The following is a 23,408-nucleotide window of genomic DNA, read 5'->3' on the forward strand; positions in this document are numbered from 1 at the left end:
CTCAAGCTGTATAAGCTGCAAACTGTGTTGCAGTGAACAATGGGGAAAGAAGTTATCTGTCTCGCAGTCCCTGAACACATTAATTTGTCTTCTACTAACCTTTGCCAAAGAACTCTGTCATGATATCCTTAAATGGCTGTTGGTGATTGGCAGAAACTTCCGATTTTAACACTTTCTGAAATCTTGTCTCTGCAGCTGAAAACAAAATGTTACATTAAAATAATTTAATTCATTCACAAAATAACCAATAATTGAGGTAGTGATTTATGTTATCTAATGAATCTAATAAATTCAAGTCCATCCTTTATTTCACGTACTGCTAATAAGCTGGAATACTGGTATCACATGGAATACTTACAATCGAAATCTTTTTTAATTCTCTTGATTTCTTTCTGCAGTTCATCAAAGTTAACAAGGGCCGCCTGGTTGATATCACTTGGGTCAGGGATAGGTAGCTTGGCTTGGTCTGTCCCTGCCCGGTCACCCTCCACCGTCTTCACATACTGCATCACAACATACTGCAGCAGGCTTGTCCGGTTGTCCTGGAGTTAGGGAGAGAAATGACACTGTTTGTTTGTTTGTTTCCTCAAAAGGTTGATCTGTGTGACTGACCTAACACATTACTAGAAATGTCCCGATCATAACAAGTACCTCAGAATCTAGAAAAGATGACTACAAAAAATGCCAAACTCAATTTGGTTTAAACAATATATATTTCTTTTAATGACATATCTGTATACATTTATATATAACAGGGTTTTAGGGGGTTGGCAAACAGGCAAAATTGCCAATGTTAATGCCTCTCCCCGAAACTCAATTTAAATTGAACTCCACAGTTTGTTGTTTAAAGACACACCCAACATTATTCAAGCTATAGGATGTCATCCTATAGAGGGGTGGTGGGGTAGCCTAATGGTTAAAGCGTTGGCTCGTCATGCCGAAGACCCGGGTTCGAATCCCCACATGGGTACAATATGTGAAGCCCATTTCTGGTGTCCCCTGCCGTGATGTTGCTGGAATATTGCTAAAAGCGGCGTGAAACCAAACACAGACAGTCAGTCAGTCAGTCAGTCAGTCAGTCAGTCAGTCAGTCATCCTATAGATAAGACAAGACAGCCTAGTGATCGATATTATGAGCACTGACACATGCCACTAATGTGCTATGGCATGCAATCAACCAAGTCCCCTCGCCTGACCACCCAAGTCATTTAGTTGCCTCCTACAACAAGCATAGTTTGCTGAGGACCTATTCCAATATGGTAGAATACCAGCAACAATTTAATCAACACGACAGCTAGAGAGTTCCATGCACAGCAGATCCTTGCCAGGCTATGGGATACAACTTCTCACAGCTAAAGTCATGCTTCTCGGTTTGGGGCTTACTATATATATCCTTCAATCTGAATGTGTTTTGTTTGTGTGTTGTTTAATGCCATAGTCAGTTATATTCCAGCTATGTGATGGTGGCCTGAGTAAATAATCATGGAATGGACAATCCAGTGATTGACATCATGAGCATTGGTCAACACTATTGGGATACAACATCATAAGCATGAACCAGGAAGGTGCCTCTTACGACAAGCATGGGTTAATGAAGACCAATTCTAACCCAAATCTTCCAACTAAAAGTGTCACAAGACATTCTCCAGCATGCAAAACCTATGAAGATGCATACATATGTAACAATTATTCAAACTGCACAAGTTTTAAGATAAACAGCAATGGTTTTGATATATGGGTATGCTTTACCTTTCCCTTGACATCCCTGAGTTTGGGTAAAATCTCCAGGCCAAATCCATCAGCCTGGCCACGTGTTCTACTGCCTGTAACAAGTGAACAGCAAATCTTAGGAAATGACAAAGCATCATTAGAATTTGACTGATTATTATTATTATTATTATTATAGTATATTTATATAGCGCACATATCCACGCAACTGGTGCATGCTCAAGGCGCTGGTATTTTTCCCTCAATCATTGGATGTCAATCTCAACGGCACATCGTATTATCAATCTCAACTCCCTGGGGAGTATACAACTCTTGCTGCCACTAGGCGCACTGAGTTATTGTGGCTTTCTCATCCTAACAAGGTACCCATTCACAGTTGGGTGGACTGGGACACATAGTCACAGTACTTTGTCCAAGTTTACTGCACGTTGCTGTACAACTAGGTGTTTGCACATATTCATGTGGCCACCATCTGGTCATATACCAACAGATTCGTGGGTTCTTTTAAGTGCACAGGGTTGTGTACTGTACACTAGGGGTTGTGACAACACTGAAAGAGTCTGCACACAAAGTTGACTCCAAGGTTTTTACACCCGGTCACAGGTGGGCCCGATCCCGGCACCTCAACCTTGCTGGATCACTAGCCTGGTGCCTTAGCCAGCTTGCCCACCGCGCCCACCCTATTGTTATTGGGAAACAATACTAACCAATATGTTTGTTATTGGACCTGTTACACAGGGGTGGTTCAGCTAAACCTAGATAAAACTCTAAAAACACTTACAAGTTCCAAAATTTACCCCTGAACAATATAAACTCCCCAACAAAATCTTTTTTGGAAAAAACTCCCAAACAAAATTGTTTCAATAAACAGGCACATATATTTAAACAAATGTTTTCAACAAACATATTTTACTGTTTGTAGCAATTAGAAATGGTTTTGTTGTATACAGTTGATTTTCATCAACTTGAAGAACCTTTTATCACAGATGATTTATGTTGTAAATGTTCCCTCATCTCAACTGGATATTAAAGCTTAATCATGATATGTACACATCAAATGGGTCCACATTCAGACATACCTCCATTCATATAGTTCCCAAACACAAGAATGATGCCAAATATCTGCTTGATATTATCATCTGCAACAAGAGTCTGAAACACAAGGACAGATGGTAACTTTGTGATCCCAACATTCAGAGCACAGAGTTACAGTCTATTGATTATCGTAACACTATACTACAAACACCATGGAAGGATAACAATATATGGATAAACAACTTCTTTCTTACACTTCATCACTTGATAAGGGTGTTAGGACCTACACCAAAACGTCGCTCTCACTGTAAGAAAGAAGTTGTTCATCCATATATTGTTATCCTTCCTTAGTGCTCCAACTTCTAAATGCCTCCCAAACAAGTTAAACAAACACCAAGTTCATAAGATCACATGCAAAGATCTTTTATGACTACTTTTCTTATTTCAATACCTTTACTGTCAATATGACATTTACAGAATTGGCAGAATAAGCAGGGCCATAGGTCAAAGAAAAATGATAGTTTCATTTATGTATTCACCTTCAACAACTTCAAACATATTATATTTTGAAACAAAGGAAGCTCATCTGATACAGGTTGTAAAGTTTAGTTTATAGCTGGGTTTCACCTTGCACGTCATCTTGAGGTTGTTCAGCTTGGAATCTATCACAGACATGCTTTCTTCAAAGGTAGACTGGAAGATGAAACAGAAGATCCGACTGTCGTAGTCAGGGATCTGCGTCAGATCATGGAAAAATCTGAAATGGAATGAATAGAACCAATGTTCATAATCATGGGATGACTCTTCAGGTAAGCGAACATAGTGTAGTATTCCTGTTTACCAAACAATGAAGAACTACATGGTCAGACAGATCTATTAGAAATGAATGCTTGTGCTTTGAACTCATTATGAACTTGCAGTTTGTTTGTTTAGCGGTCTACTCACTTTGGACCAATTCTTTCATATTTCTGTAGTTAAACTGTCATGTCATGACAAGCGTACCTCATGCAAGCCTGTAAACATTAGGTAGATCACCATGGTCAGCTTGGATTCCCATCTGAATGCCTTGGACGCCCAAATTACCCAGGATTCACAAACAAATAGACCCAGGTTAACCCCTGATAAAGCTATTACAACAATAACTGAGGCAACTGCTCCACTCACTGTTCTGGTTTGTCTAGGGTTGCATCAGGGTTCTTGTCAAAATGCTTCTTTATCTTCTTCAATTCATCATCATCAGGTCGCTGAAAAAAGGGATTAATGGATAATTGCAGGACACAGATTCAGCTACATTCCTCGGACTGAGAAGAGTTGCGTCCCTTGGTCCACCTGAAACCTATGATCGTGGGTTCAAACCCTTTTTACCAATAATGGTTTGTCAGCACCATACCTGTGCTTGTGGGTTTCACCAAAATGGTAAATATCTAGGACCTGAATCACTTCGGGTTCAAACTGGAATACTGCACCATGCAGCATTGCACCCAACACACTCACTCAAAACAAGCTACTTAGAAAATATTGACATTACAACGAGTTTTGATACAAAGGTTATCCGAAAGGTAACACTGGTGTACTAATTATCCAAGCCACCATTTTCTGAAATAAATCACCAATTGCAGCCATTTGACATAATGCCAGATACTGGCTCCACACCTTGTACACCTGAAGATAATCCTTGAACATGAAATGTGAGTGTATCTATAGCAACAAGGCTAATTCAGCAAGATGAGTAAATGTTACTGGAATGCATTCATGGACAACAGTTACAAACAATACACACATACGGTTACAGGAGCAAGGTAAATACTTCAGTTTAATACTTACACTATCATATATTGCTTTGAGTTTCTCTTGGTCTAGCAAGGAAGTGTCAAGATTCAAAATGGCTGAAAACAGAAAGCTTAGTAAGTCAACATGTACTCTCAAGATTTTGTTTACAATACATTTCCTATTCTTTGTTACATAAAATGAATTCTTGTCATGCTTCTTGCAAATAGCATTGCAAAAATTACCGATATCTGAAAAGTAAGATCTTTCTTGAGATCTAAATCACATGGATAACTTTCAATATCCATTATACAAGGCAAATCACATAACACACAAGCAGCTTCGAGATTTCTGAAAACAGGAACAGAACCTAGACTAATACATGTTTTCTTCTCAAAATTTGGAGCACTCTCTACATGAAGATACTACTCAATCATTCAGTCTTGGATCTGATGATAAATTTTTAACTGATGGGTACATATTTGGTTCAGATGAAGATATGAAACTGACCGTTTTCTATATCCTGCATCTCCATTCTGAGACTGGACAGGAATATGCCAACTGCCTGTGACCTCTTGGCATCCAACAGCTTCACCACCTGAAGACATCACAATGTATACAGCTCAAGAATTAGTAAGAAATAAAGGCAACAAAACATTCTTCATAAATATCAGATATCTCTGCTAAAAGCAGATTAGATTGCAGCATTATCATGAGCATGTGTTTACAGATCACAGTCAAATCGTGTTAGTGTGAAGATATTTGCAAAAAGGTGAGTGTTTCCTGCCCCAAAGGTACCCCAAGTCCCATTCACCACAGTCTGCACTTAACATGCTCAAATCACAACCAAATAGTTCCAAGGTTTTACCTAATGTAGAAATGTTTGTCTAGTACTGACAGAATGGATGCAAAAAATACACATATTGTGTCCCGGGGGATGTACAAACTATTTATTGTACCAAACTCTTAAAAGAAATATGAGGTTCCTGCAAATAAAGTACTTATGAAATCTTACATTTCAGTACACTACATCATATTGTTACTTGTAGAACCCTTGAAATATAAAACGTCAGGTCCCATGGACCAGCTGGGTTCTCTTCTAAAACTGGATCTTACCTCTTTCTTTGTCTTTTCCTTTGGCTTGGATGCTGCCTTCTTCTTAGGCTCCAACGGTTTCTTGGCAAACATGTCATCAAAGTCATCAAAGTCCACTGTGGGTTCCTTGAGTTTCTCCCAGAACAGATTTCTGTCCTTCAACCTACATGACAGGTTTAAATTAGTAAAATATCTCTACTTAGATGCCGATCAAGGTTTTCTCAAAAAGTATCTGTCAAATCTGAAAATACTACCTCTACAAAATTTCGACACCAGAGAATTTCAAATCTCGACATTAGACCCAAACAGATTATACTGGAAATGACTACAAATATGACATATTGTTAACTGAAATATTGGCTATAGTATTAATTAATCAAAACAAATTAATCTTGAGTGAATTTTTCATTTAGGACAATTACAAGTTTCTTAATTTCCATCTTAATAACAAACACTGATACAGAGCTATGACAAAATATCAGCGCAGGCTAAATGCAGGACAGGACCAGGATACAAACTCAACCCTCTATTATTCTGCTCATATATGGCAGAACCATTACACAGTCCAGTAAAAAGCATGTCACATTTTTCTCTGGAGACAGAAAGACTGTATTTGTATCTCTGAGACTTTTATCAAAGAATCTGTTCAAATCATAAAGGGGCGGTGGGGTAGCCTAGTGGTTAAAGCGTTGGCTCGTCACGCCGAAGACCCGGGTTCGAATCCCCTCATGGGTACAATGAGTGAAGCCCATTTCTGGTGTCCCCGCCTGATATTGCTGGAATATTGCTAAAAGCGGCGTAAAACCAAACTCAGTCTGTCAGTCAGTCAAATCATAAAACCAGCTAATCTTGATGGATATTTCCATGTTAGCTTTAATACTGGACTATACTCCATGTGTTCATGCCTGATATCATAATGTGTTTTTTGTAGTGAACTGATCATATTTCCATATTATCCTTTACAGTGGTACATACTCCTTGTTTTTGTTCTTGATGTCATGGACCTGTAGTCTCTGCCAGAACAGGGGCTTCATTGGTGACTTGGGGCTGACAACTGGTTTCATTGGACCTGGCAAGGTGGGTAATATAAACATATGGACTATAGACTATAACAAGTGTTTGCCACTAATATGGCATTGTCCCCCGCCGCTAAAGAAGAATGAAATATTTATAACATATTTACTGCTTTATATTTTTTGGTCACATACAAGAAATGACTGGTGTCTGCATAATCACCCAATGTAGGCTGTCAACATAATTGAAGATGTTGGGTGCAAAGTTTTATGAGATATCGCCTTTACATAAGTTTGAAAAGTGGTCAAATCGTCGTGGTGACCTTGAAGATAAGGTCAAGGTCACCCGAATTAAATAGTGTCTGTGTAATCCCCCAATGTAGGCTGTCCCAAAATTTGAAGATATTGGGTACAACAGTTCATGAGATATCGCGTTAACAAGAGGTTGAAAAGTGGTAAAAGTGTCGTGGTGACCTTGAAATTATGGTCAAGGTCACCAAAACCTGCTGGTGTTTGCATAATCTCCCAATGTAGGCTGTCAACATAATTGAAGACATTGGGTGCAAAGTTTTATGGGATATTTGCGCTTACATAAATTTGAAAAGTGGTCAAATTGTCGTGTTGACCTTGAAGATAAGGTCAAGGTCACCCAAATCAAATGGTGTATGCATAAATCCCCAATGTAGGCTGTCACCAAATTTGAAGACATTGGGTACAACGGTTCATGAGATATCTCGTTAACAAGAATCGGGACATACATACACAGATGAATACATAGTCCCCTGTTCCGCGTTGCAGCCGGGGACAAAAAAAGTAAGTAAAAGAGAAGGTTTTTAAAGTTAATTTCAGCTATATTATGATATAAGCACTGCATGAGAAAATAAGCCCAACATGTCCTAGGTACTAGTTGTTGAGCATATAATGTCAGTGCTACTGATAAAGCAATCCAATAAACTTAGTATCACAATGCAAATGAGGTTGCCTTGCAGGAACTATTGACTAGAGTTCCCATTACTAATGTAAAACAGAAAACTTTTCAAAAGCTTGATTTGCAAGAAAAGTGTTTTCTATTTTCACTGAACTCACCTTTCTTGATAGCCATTCCAGGAGCTGGGGGTGGTGGTGGAGGTCCCATCCCTGGTCCAGGAGGGGGTGGTGGAGGGGGTGGTGGGCCACCACCAGGTGGTGGAGGTGGCGGAGGAGGTGGGGGTGGTCCACCTACTCCTGGTGGTGGAGGAGGTGGCGGTGGAGGAGGGGGAGGAGGAGGAGGGGGACCCCTAGGAGCAACAGACACCTCAGCAGGAGGATGGGGTCTTGGAGGAGTGTCCTCATCTAGTCCAACCCCCTGGGGTGAAGGCACAAGTTCTGATGGGGGGTGTAAGGTTCCAGTGTTTTCTGGAGATGTTTCTGACAAATACTGTACAGGATGATCCTTCCCAAGGCACTCCGGTGTAGCTGCAGGGGTGTGATATGTGGAGGGTGTCTGTTGGGGCGTCCCCGTCACAGCAATGATCCTCTCACCCACAGCATCTTCGGGTGAAAGGAAGCCATTGGTGAGATGAAGGGTTGACCTGTCCCCCAAACCTGCTTCCTTCCTTGCTGCCTCAGCCTCGGAGAGAGCTGCCTGAGTGAGTTCTTCAATTCCAGCAAGGACTTGATACTTCTCCACCTCCTGCTGGAGATGCAGGATCTTTGTGTGACACTCCTGAATCTGATGCTCATAGTCATGTTTACACTTCTCTAGTTCCACTTGGTGCTCCTTCTGCAGACACAGCACAAAGATAGGACAGATGAGTGATGGAGGATGTACACCAATCAAGCCAATATCAATGTACATGTTTTATAACCTCTGCATCATTCTCCACAGTAATCGTTGCCCTTCAATGTTTGGAGGTCTGTGCTTGGTAACAATGACACAGCAATCACAGTACTAAGATCTCAATATGTAACAATGCCTTGGGCCTCATACCAAGCAATCTTAGTTATACTACTGTCATAAATCCATGTTAAAGTATATGCTACTTTTACTAACAATGACACTTCCAAGTGTAAATACAAATGGTGATCACAGAATAAATATTGTATCTGGGCTGCACTTAATATGTTAAACAGTACTAAAAGTAAGAACCGCAGAGAAAAAACATGACTGCAGCAGACAAAGATAAATAATCTACCTTCTGTCCCTCTAACTCCACAAGAAAATGTACAATTAACAAGGAACAAGAAGACAAAGTCATCAATATCCCCCTCAATGGCAAAATACTCTTCATGATTATGTCTACGAGTTATGATTATGTCAAATATTTAGGTGTGTATATAGAAAAGTGGAAGGAGAGTATTGAAAGGTTTTTAAAGTTCTGCTCCAGAAAGCAGCACTATCACCAATTTCAGGCTACGTCAAACTTGTTGCCATGGAAATGCCAAAAAATATTTTATTCAGAATTCCAAAACTACCAAAAGGCACCAGTACACCACCAGATCTATCTATGTGCCAAGTTTGGTGAAGAAATATTGAACGGTTTTAGAGTTCTGCTCCGGAAAAGAGCACTACCACTAATTTCAGTCTAAGTCAAACTTGTTGCCATGGAAACGCCAAAAATATTTTATTCAGAATTCCAAAACTACCAAAAGGCACCAGTACACCACCAGATCTATCTATGTGCCAAGTTTGGTGAAGAAATATTGAACGGTTTTAGAGTTCTGCTCCGGAAAAGAGCACTACCACTAATTTCAGTCAAAGTTGAACATGTTGCCATGGAAACGCCAAACATATTTCATTCAGAATTCCAAAACTAGAGTTCTGCTCCGAAAAAGACAAATGTGCGCGGACGGACGGACGCATGCACGGACGGAGTCCATTTTAATACCCCCTGCAAAACGCGATTATTCTCTTATGAAATAGAAGAGAAATTTAATAAATGACCATGAAATGTAAAATGAATTACTAACAGAATGTACAGGAACAAGTACACATTTTAGTTTGATAAGGACAACATATATAGGTCAACATATTATTCATGAATATTGGTCAAGGGGAACAAAAAGTAAAGTGTCTTGTGCCAATGACTGAAAATCCTACACTACTGTTACAACGCTTGATGTGTCAGAATCCACTTGAGGCACATGCAACATATGCCATGAGAACATAAAGTGTCAAGTGTTTATGAGACATGAAGTGAATGAATGAATGTTTTTTATTACCTCTCCTCAACAAGGACTGAAGTAGTGAAACTAAAACGATTGATTTTGTGGGCCATATTCAGTCTCTTCCTTAAAAAGTAATTTCATCTGATTGTTTATTGATAAAGTGAGTGAGTGAGGTTTTGTGCTGTTTTTAACAATATTCCAGCAATGTCATTGCAGGGTACACCAGAAATGGACTTCACACATTGTACCCACATGGGGAATCGAACCTCGTTTTTCGGTGGGACAAGTGAACACTGTAACCAGAAGGCTACACAACCACCCTTTACCGATGAGTGGTTACACAAATTAACTATTAACAACATGTCAACATACAACCCATAAATTCCAAAACACAAATTGAATCAGTATCTGCACAGTTAAACATATCTAACAGTGAACAAAGATTCACTGAATTAATAAACTGCAGAGCTGCCCCTTTCTAAATCTGTAACATCCCACAAATCAATACCGAACAGGTTCAGCCTGTCCCAGCTGCTGGCATGCTGTGTTGCCCTATACAGTTTACACACTGCTGAAACTGGGCATTTACTGCTGTACTGTCACTTTCACAATCATTCAGTTGGAAAAATATACAGCACATAGTAATAAACATGGACAGATATTTTGTATAAATGACAGATATATAGGTCAGCTTGTTTGATTGCTGTTTGATGATGCACTAAGCAATATTCCAGCTATATGAGAATGGTAACTGTTCGAGCAACTTAGTGATTGATATCATGAGCAATGATCCATGATGTGAGGGTAACATGACATGCAATGAGGGGTGGTGGGGTTGCCTAGTGGTCTAAGCGTTTGCTCATCACGCCGAAGACCTACATGGGTACAATGTGTGAAGCCCATTTCTTGTGTACCCCGCCGTGATATTGCTGGAATATTGGTAAAAGTGGTGTAAAACTATACTCACTCACATGCACTGAACCAAGCTACGGAGTCTGACTACCTGATATAATTCGTCATTATGGGATTAGATGCCAATAGCTGGCTCACAATATGAGGAGAAAATAACGACTGTTACCAACCAACTATCATGTCTAATACATGTGTTCTCAGCACTATAGTAATTTATAGAACTGACCCATTCTGCTATAAAAATGTCTAACAACAAGCTGAGATATACAGAGTGAGATTACTGTTACTTGCTTCCCTGCAGTCTGTTTTCATCTCAGTACTAGGCTAGAAAATTATTAATCAAAAGTGTTAATGTCCATCTAATAACAAAATTGCCCAAGTTATTTGGCCCTGAGCTCTCTACAAATGTTTTTTCTTATACATGTTTGAATATTGCACCTATATGACAGCCGTCTGTAAATATTCGAGTGAGGAACAGACAATCCAGTGATTAACATCATGAGCATGGATCAATGGAATCGGAATTTGATGGCATTTTTCAACCAAGTCAGTGAGCCTCTTACAACAAGAATGGATTGCTGAGGACCAGCATAATCCTGTTATTTAATTAGGATAATAGTGTACTAGATCTCCCTTAACATTAGAAACACAAATCAAGTTTTAAGCTGGACTTTTGCATAACATTTAAGTACTTTTTAAGTTCAAAGTAAATGTTGATCCTTAGAGAGACCAGAGAGATCAAGAACTATTTTCAATACAAAACAAGGCTATTTACAGATCCAGAGGTACACAGCAACAAGGGATATACCTAGAGGGTTTACTTTCAAGACTAAAAGAGAAATTCAAATACACATTGAAATCAGATAATGTGTTAAACATGAAAGATGGTCCTGACATTGCCCAGAAGATGACTATTTCATGGTATCTACCAGTATTGACCGAAAGTCTGCATATAATTCTGAGATGTACTGTGAATGAGACAATCTCCAATATGTCTAATATTCCCTTGCATGTCAGTCTCCAGTATGATATGTGACTGAATTATCAAGAGTTGAGTGAATGAGTTTATGTTTCGTTATACACAAAAATGTTTATCATTCTGGTGAAGTCCAAAAGCCCCAGAATGGTGTACAATAATACGGGCCAACCTTGGATCTGAACTTGCAACTAGCAGATCCTGGCAAAGCCAAGGGGTGCAACTTTCTCAAGTTGACCATGGACCTTTGAGCCAACCATTCATGCCTCTACACAGGCACACCAAAGAGAAGCCTTAATAAACTATCCCACCAGCTATGATGATTACATCTAGCTCTGTGACAACACAACAGCAATTTTAAAATGTCAACTATATCTGTCAAATCCATCCATCTGCAAAAACCCATCAAGATTAAAGACAAAAACTCATCCACAGAAATGTCACCTTAGTCTACAAAAAGCTTTCCCCTTAGTTCTGTCAGTGAAGATGAAAGTCATAAATCCTGGCCGCATGCTGTAATGTCCATGCACAACCAACACAAACCTGTACAGCCTTTCCCTTCCCACAACACAAGCCCATGCTGGCCGTGTGGGAGTAGACTCAAGGCCACGGAATCAGAGAACTGCTTCACGGGACACCAGCATTTCCTGTAATCTCCTTACCGATTCCAGCCTAAATTAAAGATCATCTAGAAAGATACATGACACTGTTTGTTGTACCATATTCTCACAAGACCCTACACGACAGATTAGCATCAAAACTAAAACCGATGGAAACACTAGGACCTACAGTCTATGCTAGCTTTCTGCTGACTGTACAATAACACAGTTACAGCCTCTACTGTAGAGGAAATTATAGAACAGCTGAGTAATTCCTGAATCTTCCACTCCTTCCACTGGCACAGACAATCCATTGATCAAGAAAGTCAATAATGATGCTTCCAACTCACAGCACAAGATGCCAACAGACATAGATTTGTAACCTATCCTTGGCAAAGAGTGGACCATAATTATGAAAATGGCTATTTTCAGAAACATGATACAGGAAGTGCTTCTATTAACAGAGTACACCAAATCATAATGAATTTATAAATAATAAAAATGATAAATCAATAAACATACAATGGGAAGAAATAAACAACCCTTTGTATACAGGTTTACAAAATCAAGATGGTGATGAGTTACCATCTTTTCTGCTGGTTTAGAACTTTCTTTTCCAAACAAAAAGGTTTGTGGTAAACACCATTTAACTTCATTTAACTTTTTAAAACAAAGGAATATGGTTGAATATGGACAAGAAAAGGTGTTACTTTTTAGACCTGACAAAGAGTTACTTCCCTTCCCCTACCAATCATTAACTAATTACCGGTAAAAGGATTTTGTCATCACTGAAATATATCTATACAGGAAAATAAAAAAAATGCTTGTCACTAAATTATAAAAACGATCCATGTAAAGGGTCAGCTGATTCAAAACAACTAATACATAAAAGTCAAAGTAAATATACAAAACTGAACACAAAACATGCCGTACAGAAATCGACTAAAATATTAGGAAACGCCCACTCCGTCCTCATCAACTCTGTTTATACTGAAATATGATATGATGACATACCACCACAGAGAATACAGTGAATCATTCACCAGCTACTGTGACCAAACTACCATACATTTCCATGATAGTCAGTACTAAGCACAATGGTAAAAACATAGCCGACATACCTGTATCTGGAGCAATTTACTGTTATGTATTCCCATGCTAATCCTATACAAGGTTCACGTATTTGACATCGAATCGAACCAGTGCCCTTAGCAATGAAAGTACAACCCTGGACACAGAACTGTCTGAGGTATCGATAGGGGCTGCCATTAACCACATCAGGTGGTAGGTAACAGGTGTTCAGACGCTTCAGATTAACTATATTAACCCTTAAACAGCTAAACAAAATATCATTCCCATCTGCATTTATTCACATTTATACAGTTGACACATGCTATCTCAAACTCTTTATATACTGGCATGTGATGTGACAGAGAAACTGATGCAACATATCCAACTACCATGAGGCAGTACATTCTTTGTCAAAGAAGACATGGTGCACTGAAGGAAGACAGGTAAATAAAAAAGATGTCAGTTGTAGTATCTCCCTACATCAATAAAACCTGATCAACTTAAAAGATCATTTGATGAAAGGCGATATAAAAGTCGGATGGTTGAAACTAACTGGCCTTAAATGCTTAGACTTTACATGGCTTGAAACTGATGACACAGCTGGCTTTTTTTCCAGTTAAATTCACTAATAAGTATTAGCTGGGGTTTTTTTTAATCAGCCTAATATTTGAAGTATGATCAGACATGCTGACCTAATACATTTTAATACTTGAATAAAAACAAAACATTACAGTGGACATAAAGACCATCCTCTTTATGATCAGTCCTTACATTTCAGTAAACTTACAGTAACTTCTACATCCAGTCCAGACAAATTATCTACCCTTCATTAGCTAATTTGATTTGCTAAGCTGCTCACTCAAACAGGCCAATCAGTTACAAACCACCTATGCTGGCTGGTGTCAAGTCCTGCCTAAACCATTTCCTGTTTCCTTATCGGCATTTGATTGGTCAGTAAAATGTTCATGCCTAAGTCTCAAACCAAGAATGTGCACAGAAACCTGAATCTGTCCTATTACAGTTTTCAAATAACAGGAGTCAACTGTATATGTCGCGAATCTGACTCATAATAAATCCAAGGTACATTAAATAAACACTGAACTAAACAGACCCAAAGACACACAAACAGCTATTACTGAGAACCTACCTGGTAGCAACCACTACTATTCTGCAGAAACAAGTGACACACAAACTTGAAACACTGTTTAATTAACCATGATCATCTTTAGAGCATATGAACCAACACAACAACCCTATGGAGACAAAGATCACAATCCAAGCTTCCACATATTCCAAATGCAATCCAAATTCAGTCCCTGCTAATGTTTAATCCAAAAGAACCTTTCCTGAAATTAGTCCTCCCAATGTTCAGTACCAGTGGAATAAATGACAATATTGCCTCCAAGCACCAAGCAAATATGCAAACTCAATGAGATAATTGACATAATGGGAGTTATTAATCCCTGGCAGACCAATATATAGTTAATATCTGCAGCATGAATCATGCAGGGCGTAACAACAGAATTACACTCGTTAGGTCACATGACTCCTAGACCTAATTAAACTAACATGTAACTAAGACGACAGAACATTCCACTTCCATATGGTAATGGAGTATGTTGTCTTGTTTCAAAATAACAATAAAAAATATTTAACATACTTTTGCTGCCAAAACCAACATGGGTGGAATATCAAGAGAAAATATTTTCAGTAATTTACACTGAACATTTTCACTTTGCTTGATTGGCTAATTCATATCAAGAATCCCTTTGTTTTCTGTTTGCACAGCACTCCAGTGCAATATGATGCCATATCAATGCATTGTCACACACAATGGAAGATGACATCATTGTTCATGACGACGATGGGCTAGCCTAGTCATCAAAGTGTTAGCTCGTCATGCCAAAGGCCCAGGTTCGAATCCCCACATGGGTACAATGTGTGAAGCCTATTCCTGGTGTCCGCTGTGATATTTTTGGAATATTGCTAAAAGCGGTGTGAAACTAAATCCACTCACTCACTCATTGTTCATGACATTCAGCTGATATGTCTATGTGATCGAATATGCACCATTTTTCTACATTTTATCTGAAAACAGACTATGGTGAAGATATATGATAATGTCCTCACAACTTTACAAAATAGATTATTAGGCATTATTCAAACACCATTTACATTTTAGTACATACTTTGAAGATATACATCTTTAAATAAGACAACTTAAGTCAGTCAATTTTATATGAACACTCCTTACATTAAAACAATTTCAGTTTTCTTATTTAGTTTACACATTGAGGTTTCCTGAATATCTGTCTTCCACCATATTTATGTAATATGGAAGGAGTCACTAGTTCTTACAAGTGACTACTGATAAGTTCCTGATACATGCCAACTCTACATTGAACCCTTGGTGCTCAAAGAAGTGAATACAGTAAAAATATTAACACTTTCCATGGCAACATGAACATACAAATGAATATAATATCCATTTAGCATTGAAAAAGTGTACCAGTGAAAAAATGCTTGAAAAGATATAAAACTAGATGACTAATGTATTACAAATATGCAAAAATAATTTATATCAGCTGGTAGCCATGGTAATGGTGCATCAACTTGTCACAGCCATCCATCAAGCTGTATCACCACCTGGTCTGTACTGTATCAGCTGTTGGTATAAAACCATAATGTGGACATCATAGTGACAAGGGTGTAACAGTGAAACTTACCTTGACCAGTTCAATGTCTTCCTTGTAGTCATGACGCATCTGAACCATGGCTGCCTGGTGTTCTGGAACAAAGTCAACAATATTTCATATAACATGACAGCTAGTAAATTCTGGGTTTGAACTGGTATTCAGTAACCCATGCTTGTTGTAAGAGGCATCTTACGGGATTGAATGGTCAAGGTCACTGACTTGGTTGCAATATATCATGATATCTCAATTGTGTATATCAATGGTCAAGATGTTGATCACTGGATAAAGTTGGTATATTGCTGAGTGTGGCATTAAACAACAAACAAACAAACAGCCAGTAAATATCCAATCTGGACCAAACCATCCAGTGATGAATAACCCAATCTATACATAATCTCTTAAGGCTGCTGTGGAGTATTTCTTACCCAAACTAACAAGGATTGAGTGCAAGAATGTTACTGCCTTAGTCAATAATATTTAACCTATATGATGATGATGAGTATATAAAGTGCTGTATCCATCCACAAGGTGCTTTCTCAAAGCAAATCAGGGCTTCCAGTAAATAATTGAGTCTGGGGCAAACAAACCAATGGTTGACAGCATGAACAACAAATCCCAGATGCTGAAACATCGATAGCCACTCATGGTTACTGGTCTCACCCAGAATTGCCAACAGGGAGATCAAACCTGGATTCTAAGGCAAGGTCAGATTACAGGGTTCAATGCTGTGTTAACACTTACATCAATACTATGACGGCAATTCATGATTGAGGAATTTACACATTGAAGTAGCTTGTAGATGTTTACACCTGTGATTAGACCCACAAACACTAAGATTCTTTCATTCAAACATCAATGACACCAGATCCGGGTAACAAAGGGACAAAACTCTGCAGGATAAATTATAGTGCTTTATAACCACTTGGCCACCTTGTCATCTAAATATGAAAGCAGTATCCTACAATATGAGTCATGAGAGTGGCAGAAGTTCTGACTACCTGGAGCATCTGGAGGGTCTGGTGGGTCTGGAGGATCTGAAGCTGCAACCTCATGCACAACTTCATGCACTACCTCATGCACAGACTGTGTCCAGTGGATGTTTCTCACTAGAGTCTCTACCACCACCTGGCTGGTCATCTTGACCTCTCCCGGACACCCTGACCCAGTCGCCTGGTTCACCATTGGTGGGGGACTCATCAACAGTCATAGACTGAATACATTGTTCCAATCTTTTGCTTCCGTTTGATCATTTCAATGTATGAAAATGTATCCAATCAATCTCATATACTAAAAATTCCTCTTGTGCTCACACTCTTCCTATGATAACATTGTTTAGGTCAATGCACCAGATTACAGGTAGGCAAATTTGAACAAACTAAAATAAACACTTCTTCCTCACACCCTAATGTCAAAGTTTTCCTTGTGGTGACTGTATGTAATCAGGATATAATAACAACACATGACTAATATTGATCCATATCTAATCTCAGTGTCCCATTCAAATTCTAAATGACACCAGATTTTCTTCTCAATAATTATGAAAAGAAACTCTTAGGCTGTCACCAATACATCTTACAAACCCCAGACATGTCTATGTTAATCATGGTTGTAGATCTCATCCCAGTATCCAAGAGTTCCAACACACTGACACCACATACATCAGTTAATCCAGTGTTTCCACGACAACTTTGAAACCAAATTCACAATTTTCCACAATTGTAAAATTCTCCATCTTCATATCAAGTTCAAAGACCTTCGTAATGTCACTAGTATCAGAAAGTGAGTATGACCATCAAAGACATATCCATGAACTTTCTGCCTGCTATCTCACATATTAACAATCAACAAAGTCAAACAATATTGTTTCATAAAGACACAAAGTTCCAGAGTACTGTGAATGGTTCCTTGTATGATCCTATATTGATTCCTGCTGGTAGTCTCCCAGGCGTATAAATCCTATATTGAATCCTGCTGGTAGTCTCCCTGCTAGCATACATCACTAAAACACAAACAGCACATCTCTGTCATCGTAAACTTCCAAACAACTTCCCGTTTAGCATCGACTCCCCCGCCACGACAGCCATGTACCACAGACAAATCCTACCCAACCTACTATAATTAGGTAAATTACTGCCGATTATGTGCAATTTGTCCCTTGAAGAGCACCGTTACACTGTTGAATGATGATGTTGTAAGCACTGTTACATCCAAGCTCTGAAATGGGTCAACCACCCCAGAGACACACTCTCACACCATTGTGTGATATATCACTGTGATATGCCCTTTATTGCCTTACCATCCTTGTCTATCATTATTGTAGGGTGACTGTATCTTTAAGGGCCTCTGGCTAATTGTTAAACTACAAAGATTGAAATAAAAGTAAATCCTAGCTCTGATTCCACACCCATGACACAATGAACATAAGTATTCTTATCATGCACTTTATCTTTGTGATATGAAAAGTATAAAACATTAGGTCCATGTCAAAGAATCTATTTATGTATTGGCTGGGCCTTGGTACAATCAATGAGTGAATGTGTTCGATGTAACCACTTTAAACATTACTTGAGATATATTATATCTCAGCTTAATGAATGAGGTGGCATTGGGGTAGCCTAGTGGATAAAGCGTTCACTCACCTGAAAGGCTGAGTTCAATCCCACATATGGTTACAATACAAAGCCCATTTCTTTGTCCCCCACCTTGATATAGGTGGAATATTGCTAATATCTTACTCACTCACTAATGTGGGAGGATGTCCTGAAGGTAGCAAGTATTACTATTAGAGGTTTACCAGGGTTTTTTCAACAAAAAAAAAGAATGCACAAGTTCGTCCTTAGAGCTACAGAATTGACATTTACATAAAATAACTTTCAGAATACTTTATCACCTTTTTTCTAATAACAGTCTCTACCAAATGCTGAATGAACCTATTGCTGCTTTTTTGATATTCAGTGAAACCTGCCAACAGGTTTAACTGTATTCGTAAGTATTCTTTAATTGATACCAACATCAGTTGTGGCTTGTACTTATTCTCCATTATGCCTGTTGCAAAATACTATAAACTAAACCCTTCCTGTGAACATACACTGTAAAACATGATTTACCTGAACAAATTACATCAAAGTTAACATCATCCTGTGACCCAACATGACCACAAACTACAGGAAGAATGTCCTTCAACCTGCCACATACCATCACCCCAAACCACAGGAAGAATGTCCTTCAACCTACCACATACCATGACCCCAAAACCACAGGAAGAATGTCCTTCAACCTGCCACCTACCATGACCCCAAACCACAGGAAGAATATCCCCAAAACCCAGGAAGAATGTCCTTCAACCTACCACATACCATGACCCCAAAACCACAGGAAGAATGTCCTTCAACCTGCCACCTACCATGACCCCAAACCACAGGAAGAATATCCTTCAACCTACCACCTACCCACAGGACGAATGTCCTTCAACCTACCACATACCATCACCCCAAACCACAGCCAGAATGTCCTTCAACCTATCACCTACCATGACCCCAAACCACAGCCAGAATGTCCTTCAAACTGCCATGACCCCAAACCACAGGAAGAATGTCCTTCAACCTACCATGTCCCAAAACCACAGGAAGAATGTCCTTCAACCTACCACATACCATCACCCCAAACCACAGCCAGAATGTCCTTCAACCTGCCACCTACCATGACCCCAAACCACAGGAAGAATATCCTTCAACCTACCACCTACCCACAGGACGAATGTCCTTCAACCTACCACATACCATCACCCCAAACCACAGCCAGAATGTCCTTCAACCTATCACCTACCATGACCCCAAACCACAGCCAGAATGTCCTTCAAACTGCCATGACCCCAAACCACAGGAAGAATGTCCTTCAACCTACCATGTCCCAAAACCACAGGAAGAATGTCCTTCAACCTACCACATACCATCACCCCAAACCACAGCCAGAATGTCCTTCAACCTATCACCTACCATGACCACAAACCACAGGAAGAATGTCCTTCAACCTGCCACCTACCCCGACCCTAAACCACAGCCAGAATGTCCTTCAAACTGCCATGACCCCAAACCACAGCCAGAATGTCCTTCAACCTGCCACCTACCATGATCCCAAACCACAGGAAGAATGTCCTTCAACCTACCACCTACCCACAGCAAGAATGTCCTTCAACCTACCACATACCATCACCCCAAACCACAGGAAGAATGTCCTTCAACCTATCACCTACCATGACCACAAACCACAGGAAGAATGTCCTTCCACCTGCCACGACCCCAAACCACAAGAAGAATGTCCTTCAACCTGCCACATACCATCACCCCAAACCACAGGAAGAATGTCCTTCAACCTGCCTGATCCCATAACCACAACCACAGGAAGAATGTCCTTCAACCTGCCTGATCCCATAACCACAACCACAGGAAGAATGTCCTTCAACCTATCACCTACCATGACCACAAACCACAGGAAGAATGTCCTTCCACCTGCCACCTACCCCGACCCCAAACCACAAGAAGAATGTCCTTCAATCTGCCAGATCCCATGACCCCAAACCACAGGAAGAATGTCCTTCAACCTGCCTGATCCCATAACCACAACCACAGGAAGAATGTCCTTCAACCTGCCTGATCCCATAACCACAACCACAGGAAGAATGTCCTTCAACCTGCCTGATCCCATAACCACAACCACAGGAAGAATGTCCTTCAACCTGCCTGATCCCATAACCACAACCACAGGAAGAATGTTCTTCAACCTGCCTGATCCCATAACCACAACCACAGGAAGAATGTCCTTCAACCTGCCACCTACCATGATTCCAAACCTCAGACCAAAAATAGCCTTCACATTGGTTGCAAATGAAATGATCTAAACCCTTGTTGTCTCTTTCAAGGCAAGGTACCTAAAGCCTCCTTGGTCATACAGAGTGAAGATGTGTCAAGTGCTCTAAGGCTACAGAAACAATAGGAATGGTCACTGATAGCATCACTCACCTGGCTCTGTATATTTGAGGGATGGCCTTGTGCTGTGGTCACTGTCGTCAGCCTGTGGTGGCCACATGGGCATCAACTTCCCTGGCGAGTCAGTCTGGCTGGGGGGCCGGGCCTCCAGGTGTGTCCAGTAGTACATACATAGAGGCTAGAATCAGAAGAAACAATAGATTAAAGTATATCCCACAAGCACTTGAGAAAGGGGACTAAGAGTGGACAAGGTCTTAAACCTCAAACAGTAGGACTTTATCAGAGGCAGGGAATACACTAGCGGAAGAGCAGTAAGAATGGACAAGGCCTTATGCCTGAAGGTGTGTGTTTGGCTAGATTTAGGCCAGGATGAGCAAGAGTTGTATCACATTGTACATGTACATAGATTTAGGATCAAGCTCAGAAGCTGGGTGTAGCTAGGGTTGTGTCTAGTTGTGTGAATTAAGTTTTGCGAGACACATCTTTTGCGAGACTCAGGCACATCTCACTGGCTGGGTGGAGCTAGGTGTCTGTCAAGTTGCCATATAGTTCCGATGTATTCAGGGTACATCTCACTGGCTGGGTGGAGCTAGGTGTCTGTCAAGTTGCCATATAGTTCCGCTGTATTCAGGGTACATCTCACTGGCTGGGTGGAGCTAGGTGTCTGTCAAGTTGCCATATAGTTCATATAGCGCTGTATTCAGGGTACATCTTACTGGCTGGCTGGGTACAGCCATATGTCTCTTACTGCGCTGTATTCAGGGTACATCTTACTGGCTGGGTGGAGCTAGGTGTCTGTCAAGTTGCCATATAGTTTTGCGAGACTCAGGCACATCTCACTGGCTGGGTGGAGCTAGGTGTCTGTCAAGTTGCCATATAGTTCCGCTGTATTCAGGGTACATCTCACTGGCTGGGTGGAGCTAGGTGTCTGTCAAGTTGCCATATAGTTCCGCTGTATTCAGGGTACATCTTACTGGCTGGGTGGAGCTAGGTGTCTGTCAAGTTGCCATATATAGTTTGGTTGGAGCTAGGAGACTCAGGCACATCTCACTGGCTGGGTGGAGCTAGGTGTCTGTCAAGTTGCCATATAGTTCTCAGGCACATCTCACTGGCTGGGTGGAGCTAGGTGCTGTATTCAGGGTACATCTCACTGACTGGTTGGAGCTAGGTGTCTGTCAAGTTGCCATATAGTTTTAGCTGTATTCAGGGTACATCCACTGGCTGGGTGGAGCTAGGTGTCTGTCAAGTTGCCATAGTTAGATGTATTCAGGGTACATCTCAGCTGGTGGACATCTCACTGCTGTATTCAGGGTACATCCACTGGCTGGGTGGAGCTAGGTGTCTGTAAGTTGCCATCTAGTTTTGATGTACATACATCTTTGATCAGACAAACCAGTGGCTTGAACATGAGCATCAAACCAGACCTTCACCTTGCTTTTCAATAATCTTCAATCAGCTCTTACGACAACCAGGAGGTTCAGGTACCAGTTCACTTTACATTCCATACTGGGCTTACATATGTAGTCAAAAATGCAAGTGATATGCATTAACAGTTGCATAGATCAAAGATTAGAGCAGTAGTACAAAGCAAGGTCTCTTAGCATATTAACAGAGTCATTCCAGTGAGAATGAAAGTCTAAAGCTGACATGCTGCAACACTGTTCTATCTATTTCTAGCTATAATGTTACCGTTGGCATGGGTACCTAGTACAAAATATCAACTATGGGGATATATGCATCAATTATTTTCTTATTGACCAATAACATTTGACCATTAACATTATGTCATACTGTGTCAACATTGTGTGTTTGAAACTTTCAGTTACTATCATCATGATGCTGCACCTCTAGTGTTTTCTCACTTAAACGTTTAGCTCTTAATGACTATTTTGTTCCATGTTGATGTAGACCGTCTGGATCAATATGTAATAATTATCATGGGACCTTCTACAATTGCGGTAGTTAAAGCTATAGGGATTATGAACGCCTACTGACATTTGGCATTTTGTGTATATTTTCAGTTGACTGATGTATAATCTTCATTTCTTTCACAAATAATTTAGCACATAGTTGTAACTCATTCAGTACGATCACGGCAATCCTGATTGCCTCGTTTGACCCCGGATATTGAAGCAACTCTCTATTATTGCGGCACTGTTATTTTCTTACAATGGCATGCGGTACAAGCAAATGACACTGTCAAACATTTACTTAAGACAAGTAACGAATCTAAATAGTTTAAATATTACAATTGTTTTTGGAATATCCTTAAACTTAGTAATATCATCAAGTTTTTAACCAAAACATTTGAAACTTCTATTCATTTGGATACAAAGTAACAATAACGTAACAAAATAGTTTATTGCCGCCTTAAAACATGTCAT

At 39.9% G+C, this 23,408-nt stretch overlaps 1 protein-coding gene across 1 annotated transcript in view; it reads right to left on the reverse strand.

Annotated features, from left to right (window-relative positions):
- Positions 1-86: 86 nt before the first annotated feature.
- Positions 87-23,408, reverse strand: part of LOC124261575 (protein cappuccino-like) — a 53,980-nt gene continuing 30,658 nt past the window's right edge. Inside the window, exons 4-16 of the mRNA XM_046695903.1 lie at positions 21,058-21,202; positions 16,070-16,131; positions 7,725-8,400; positions 6,601-6,694; positions 5,647-5,788; positions 5,041-5,128; positions 4,588-4,649; positions 3,928-4,007; positions 3,391-3,520; positions 2,808-2,880; positions 1,750-1,823; positions 359-542; positions 87-195 (exon numbers count right to left, since the gene is read on the reverse strand). Of these exons, the coding sequence (XP_046551859.1) occupies positions 95-195; positions 359-542; positions 1,750-1,823; positions 2,808-2,880; positions 3,391-3,520; positions 3,928-4,007; positions 4,588-4,649; positions 5,041-5,128; positions 5,647-5,788; positions 6,601-6,694; positions 7,725-8,400; positions 16,070-16,131; positions 21,058-21,202 (1,911 nt within the window). The 3' untranslated portion in view covers positions 87-94. The remainder of the gene's footprint in view (positions 196-358; positions 543-1,749; positions 1,824-2,807; positions 2,881-3,390; positions 3,521-3,927; positions 4,008-4,587; positions 4,650-5,040; positions 5,129-5,646; positions 5,789-6,600; positions 6,695-7,724; positions 8,401-16,069; positions 16,132-21,057; positions 21,203-23,408) is intronic.

The sequence above is a fragment of the Haliotis rubra genome, unplaced genomic scaffold (assembly GCF_003918875.1).
Source record: "Haliotis rubra isolate DU_JTF1 unplaced genomic scaffold, ASM391887v1 Scf80, whole genome shotgun sequence".
NCBI classification, from domain to species: domain Eukaryota; kingdom Metazoa; phylum Mollusca; class Gastropoda; order Lepetellida; family Haliotidae; genus Haliotis; species Haliotis rubra.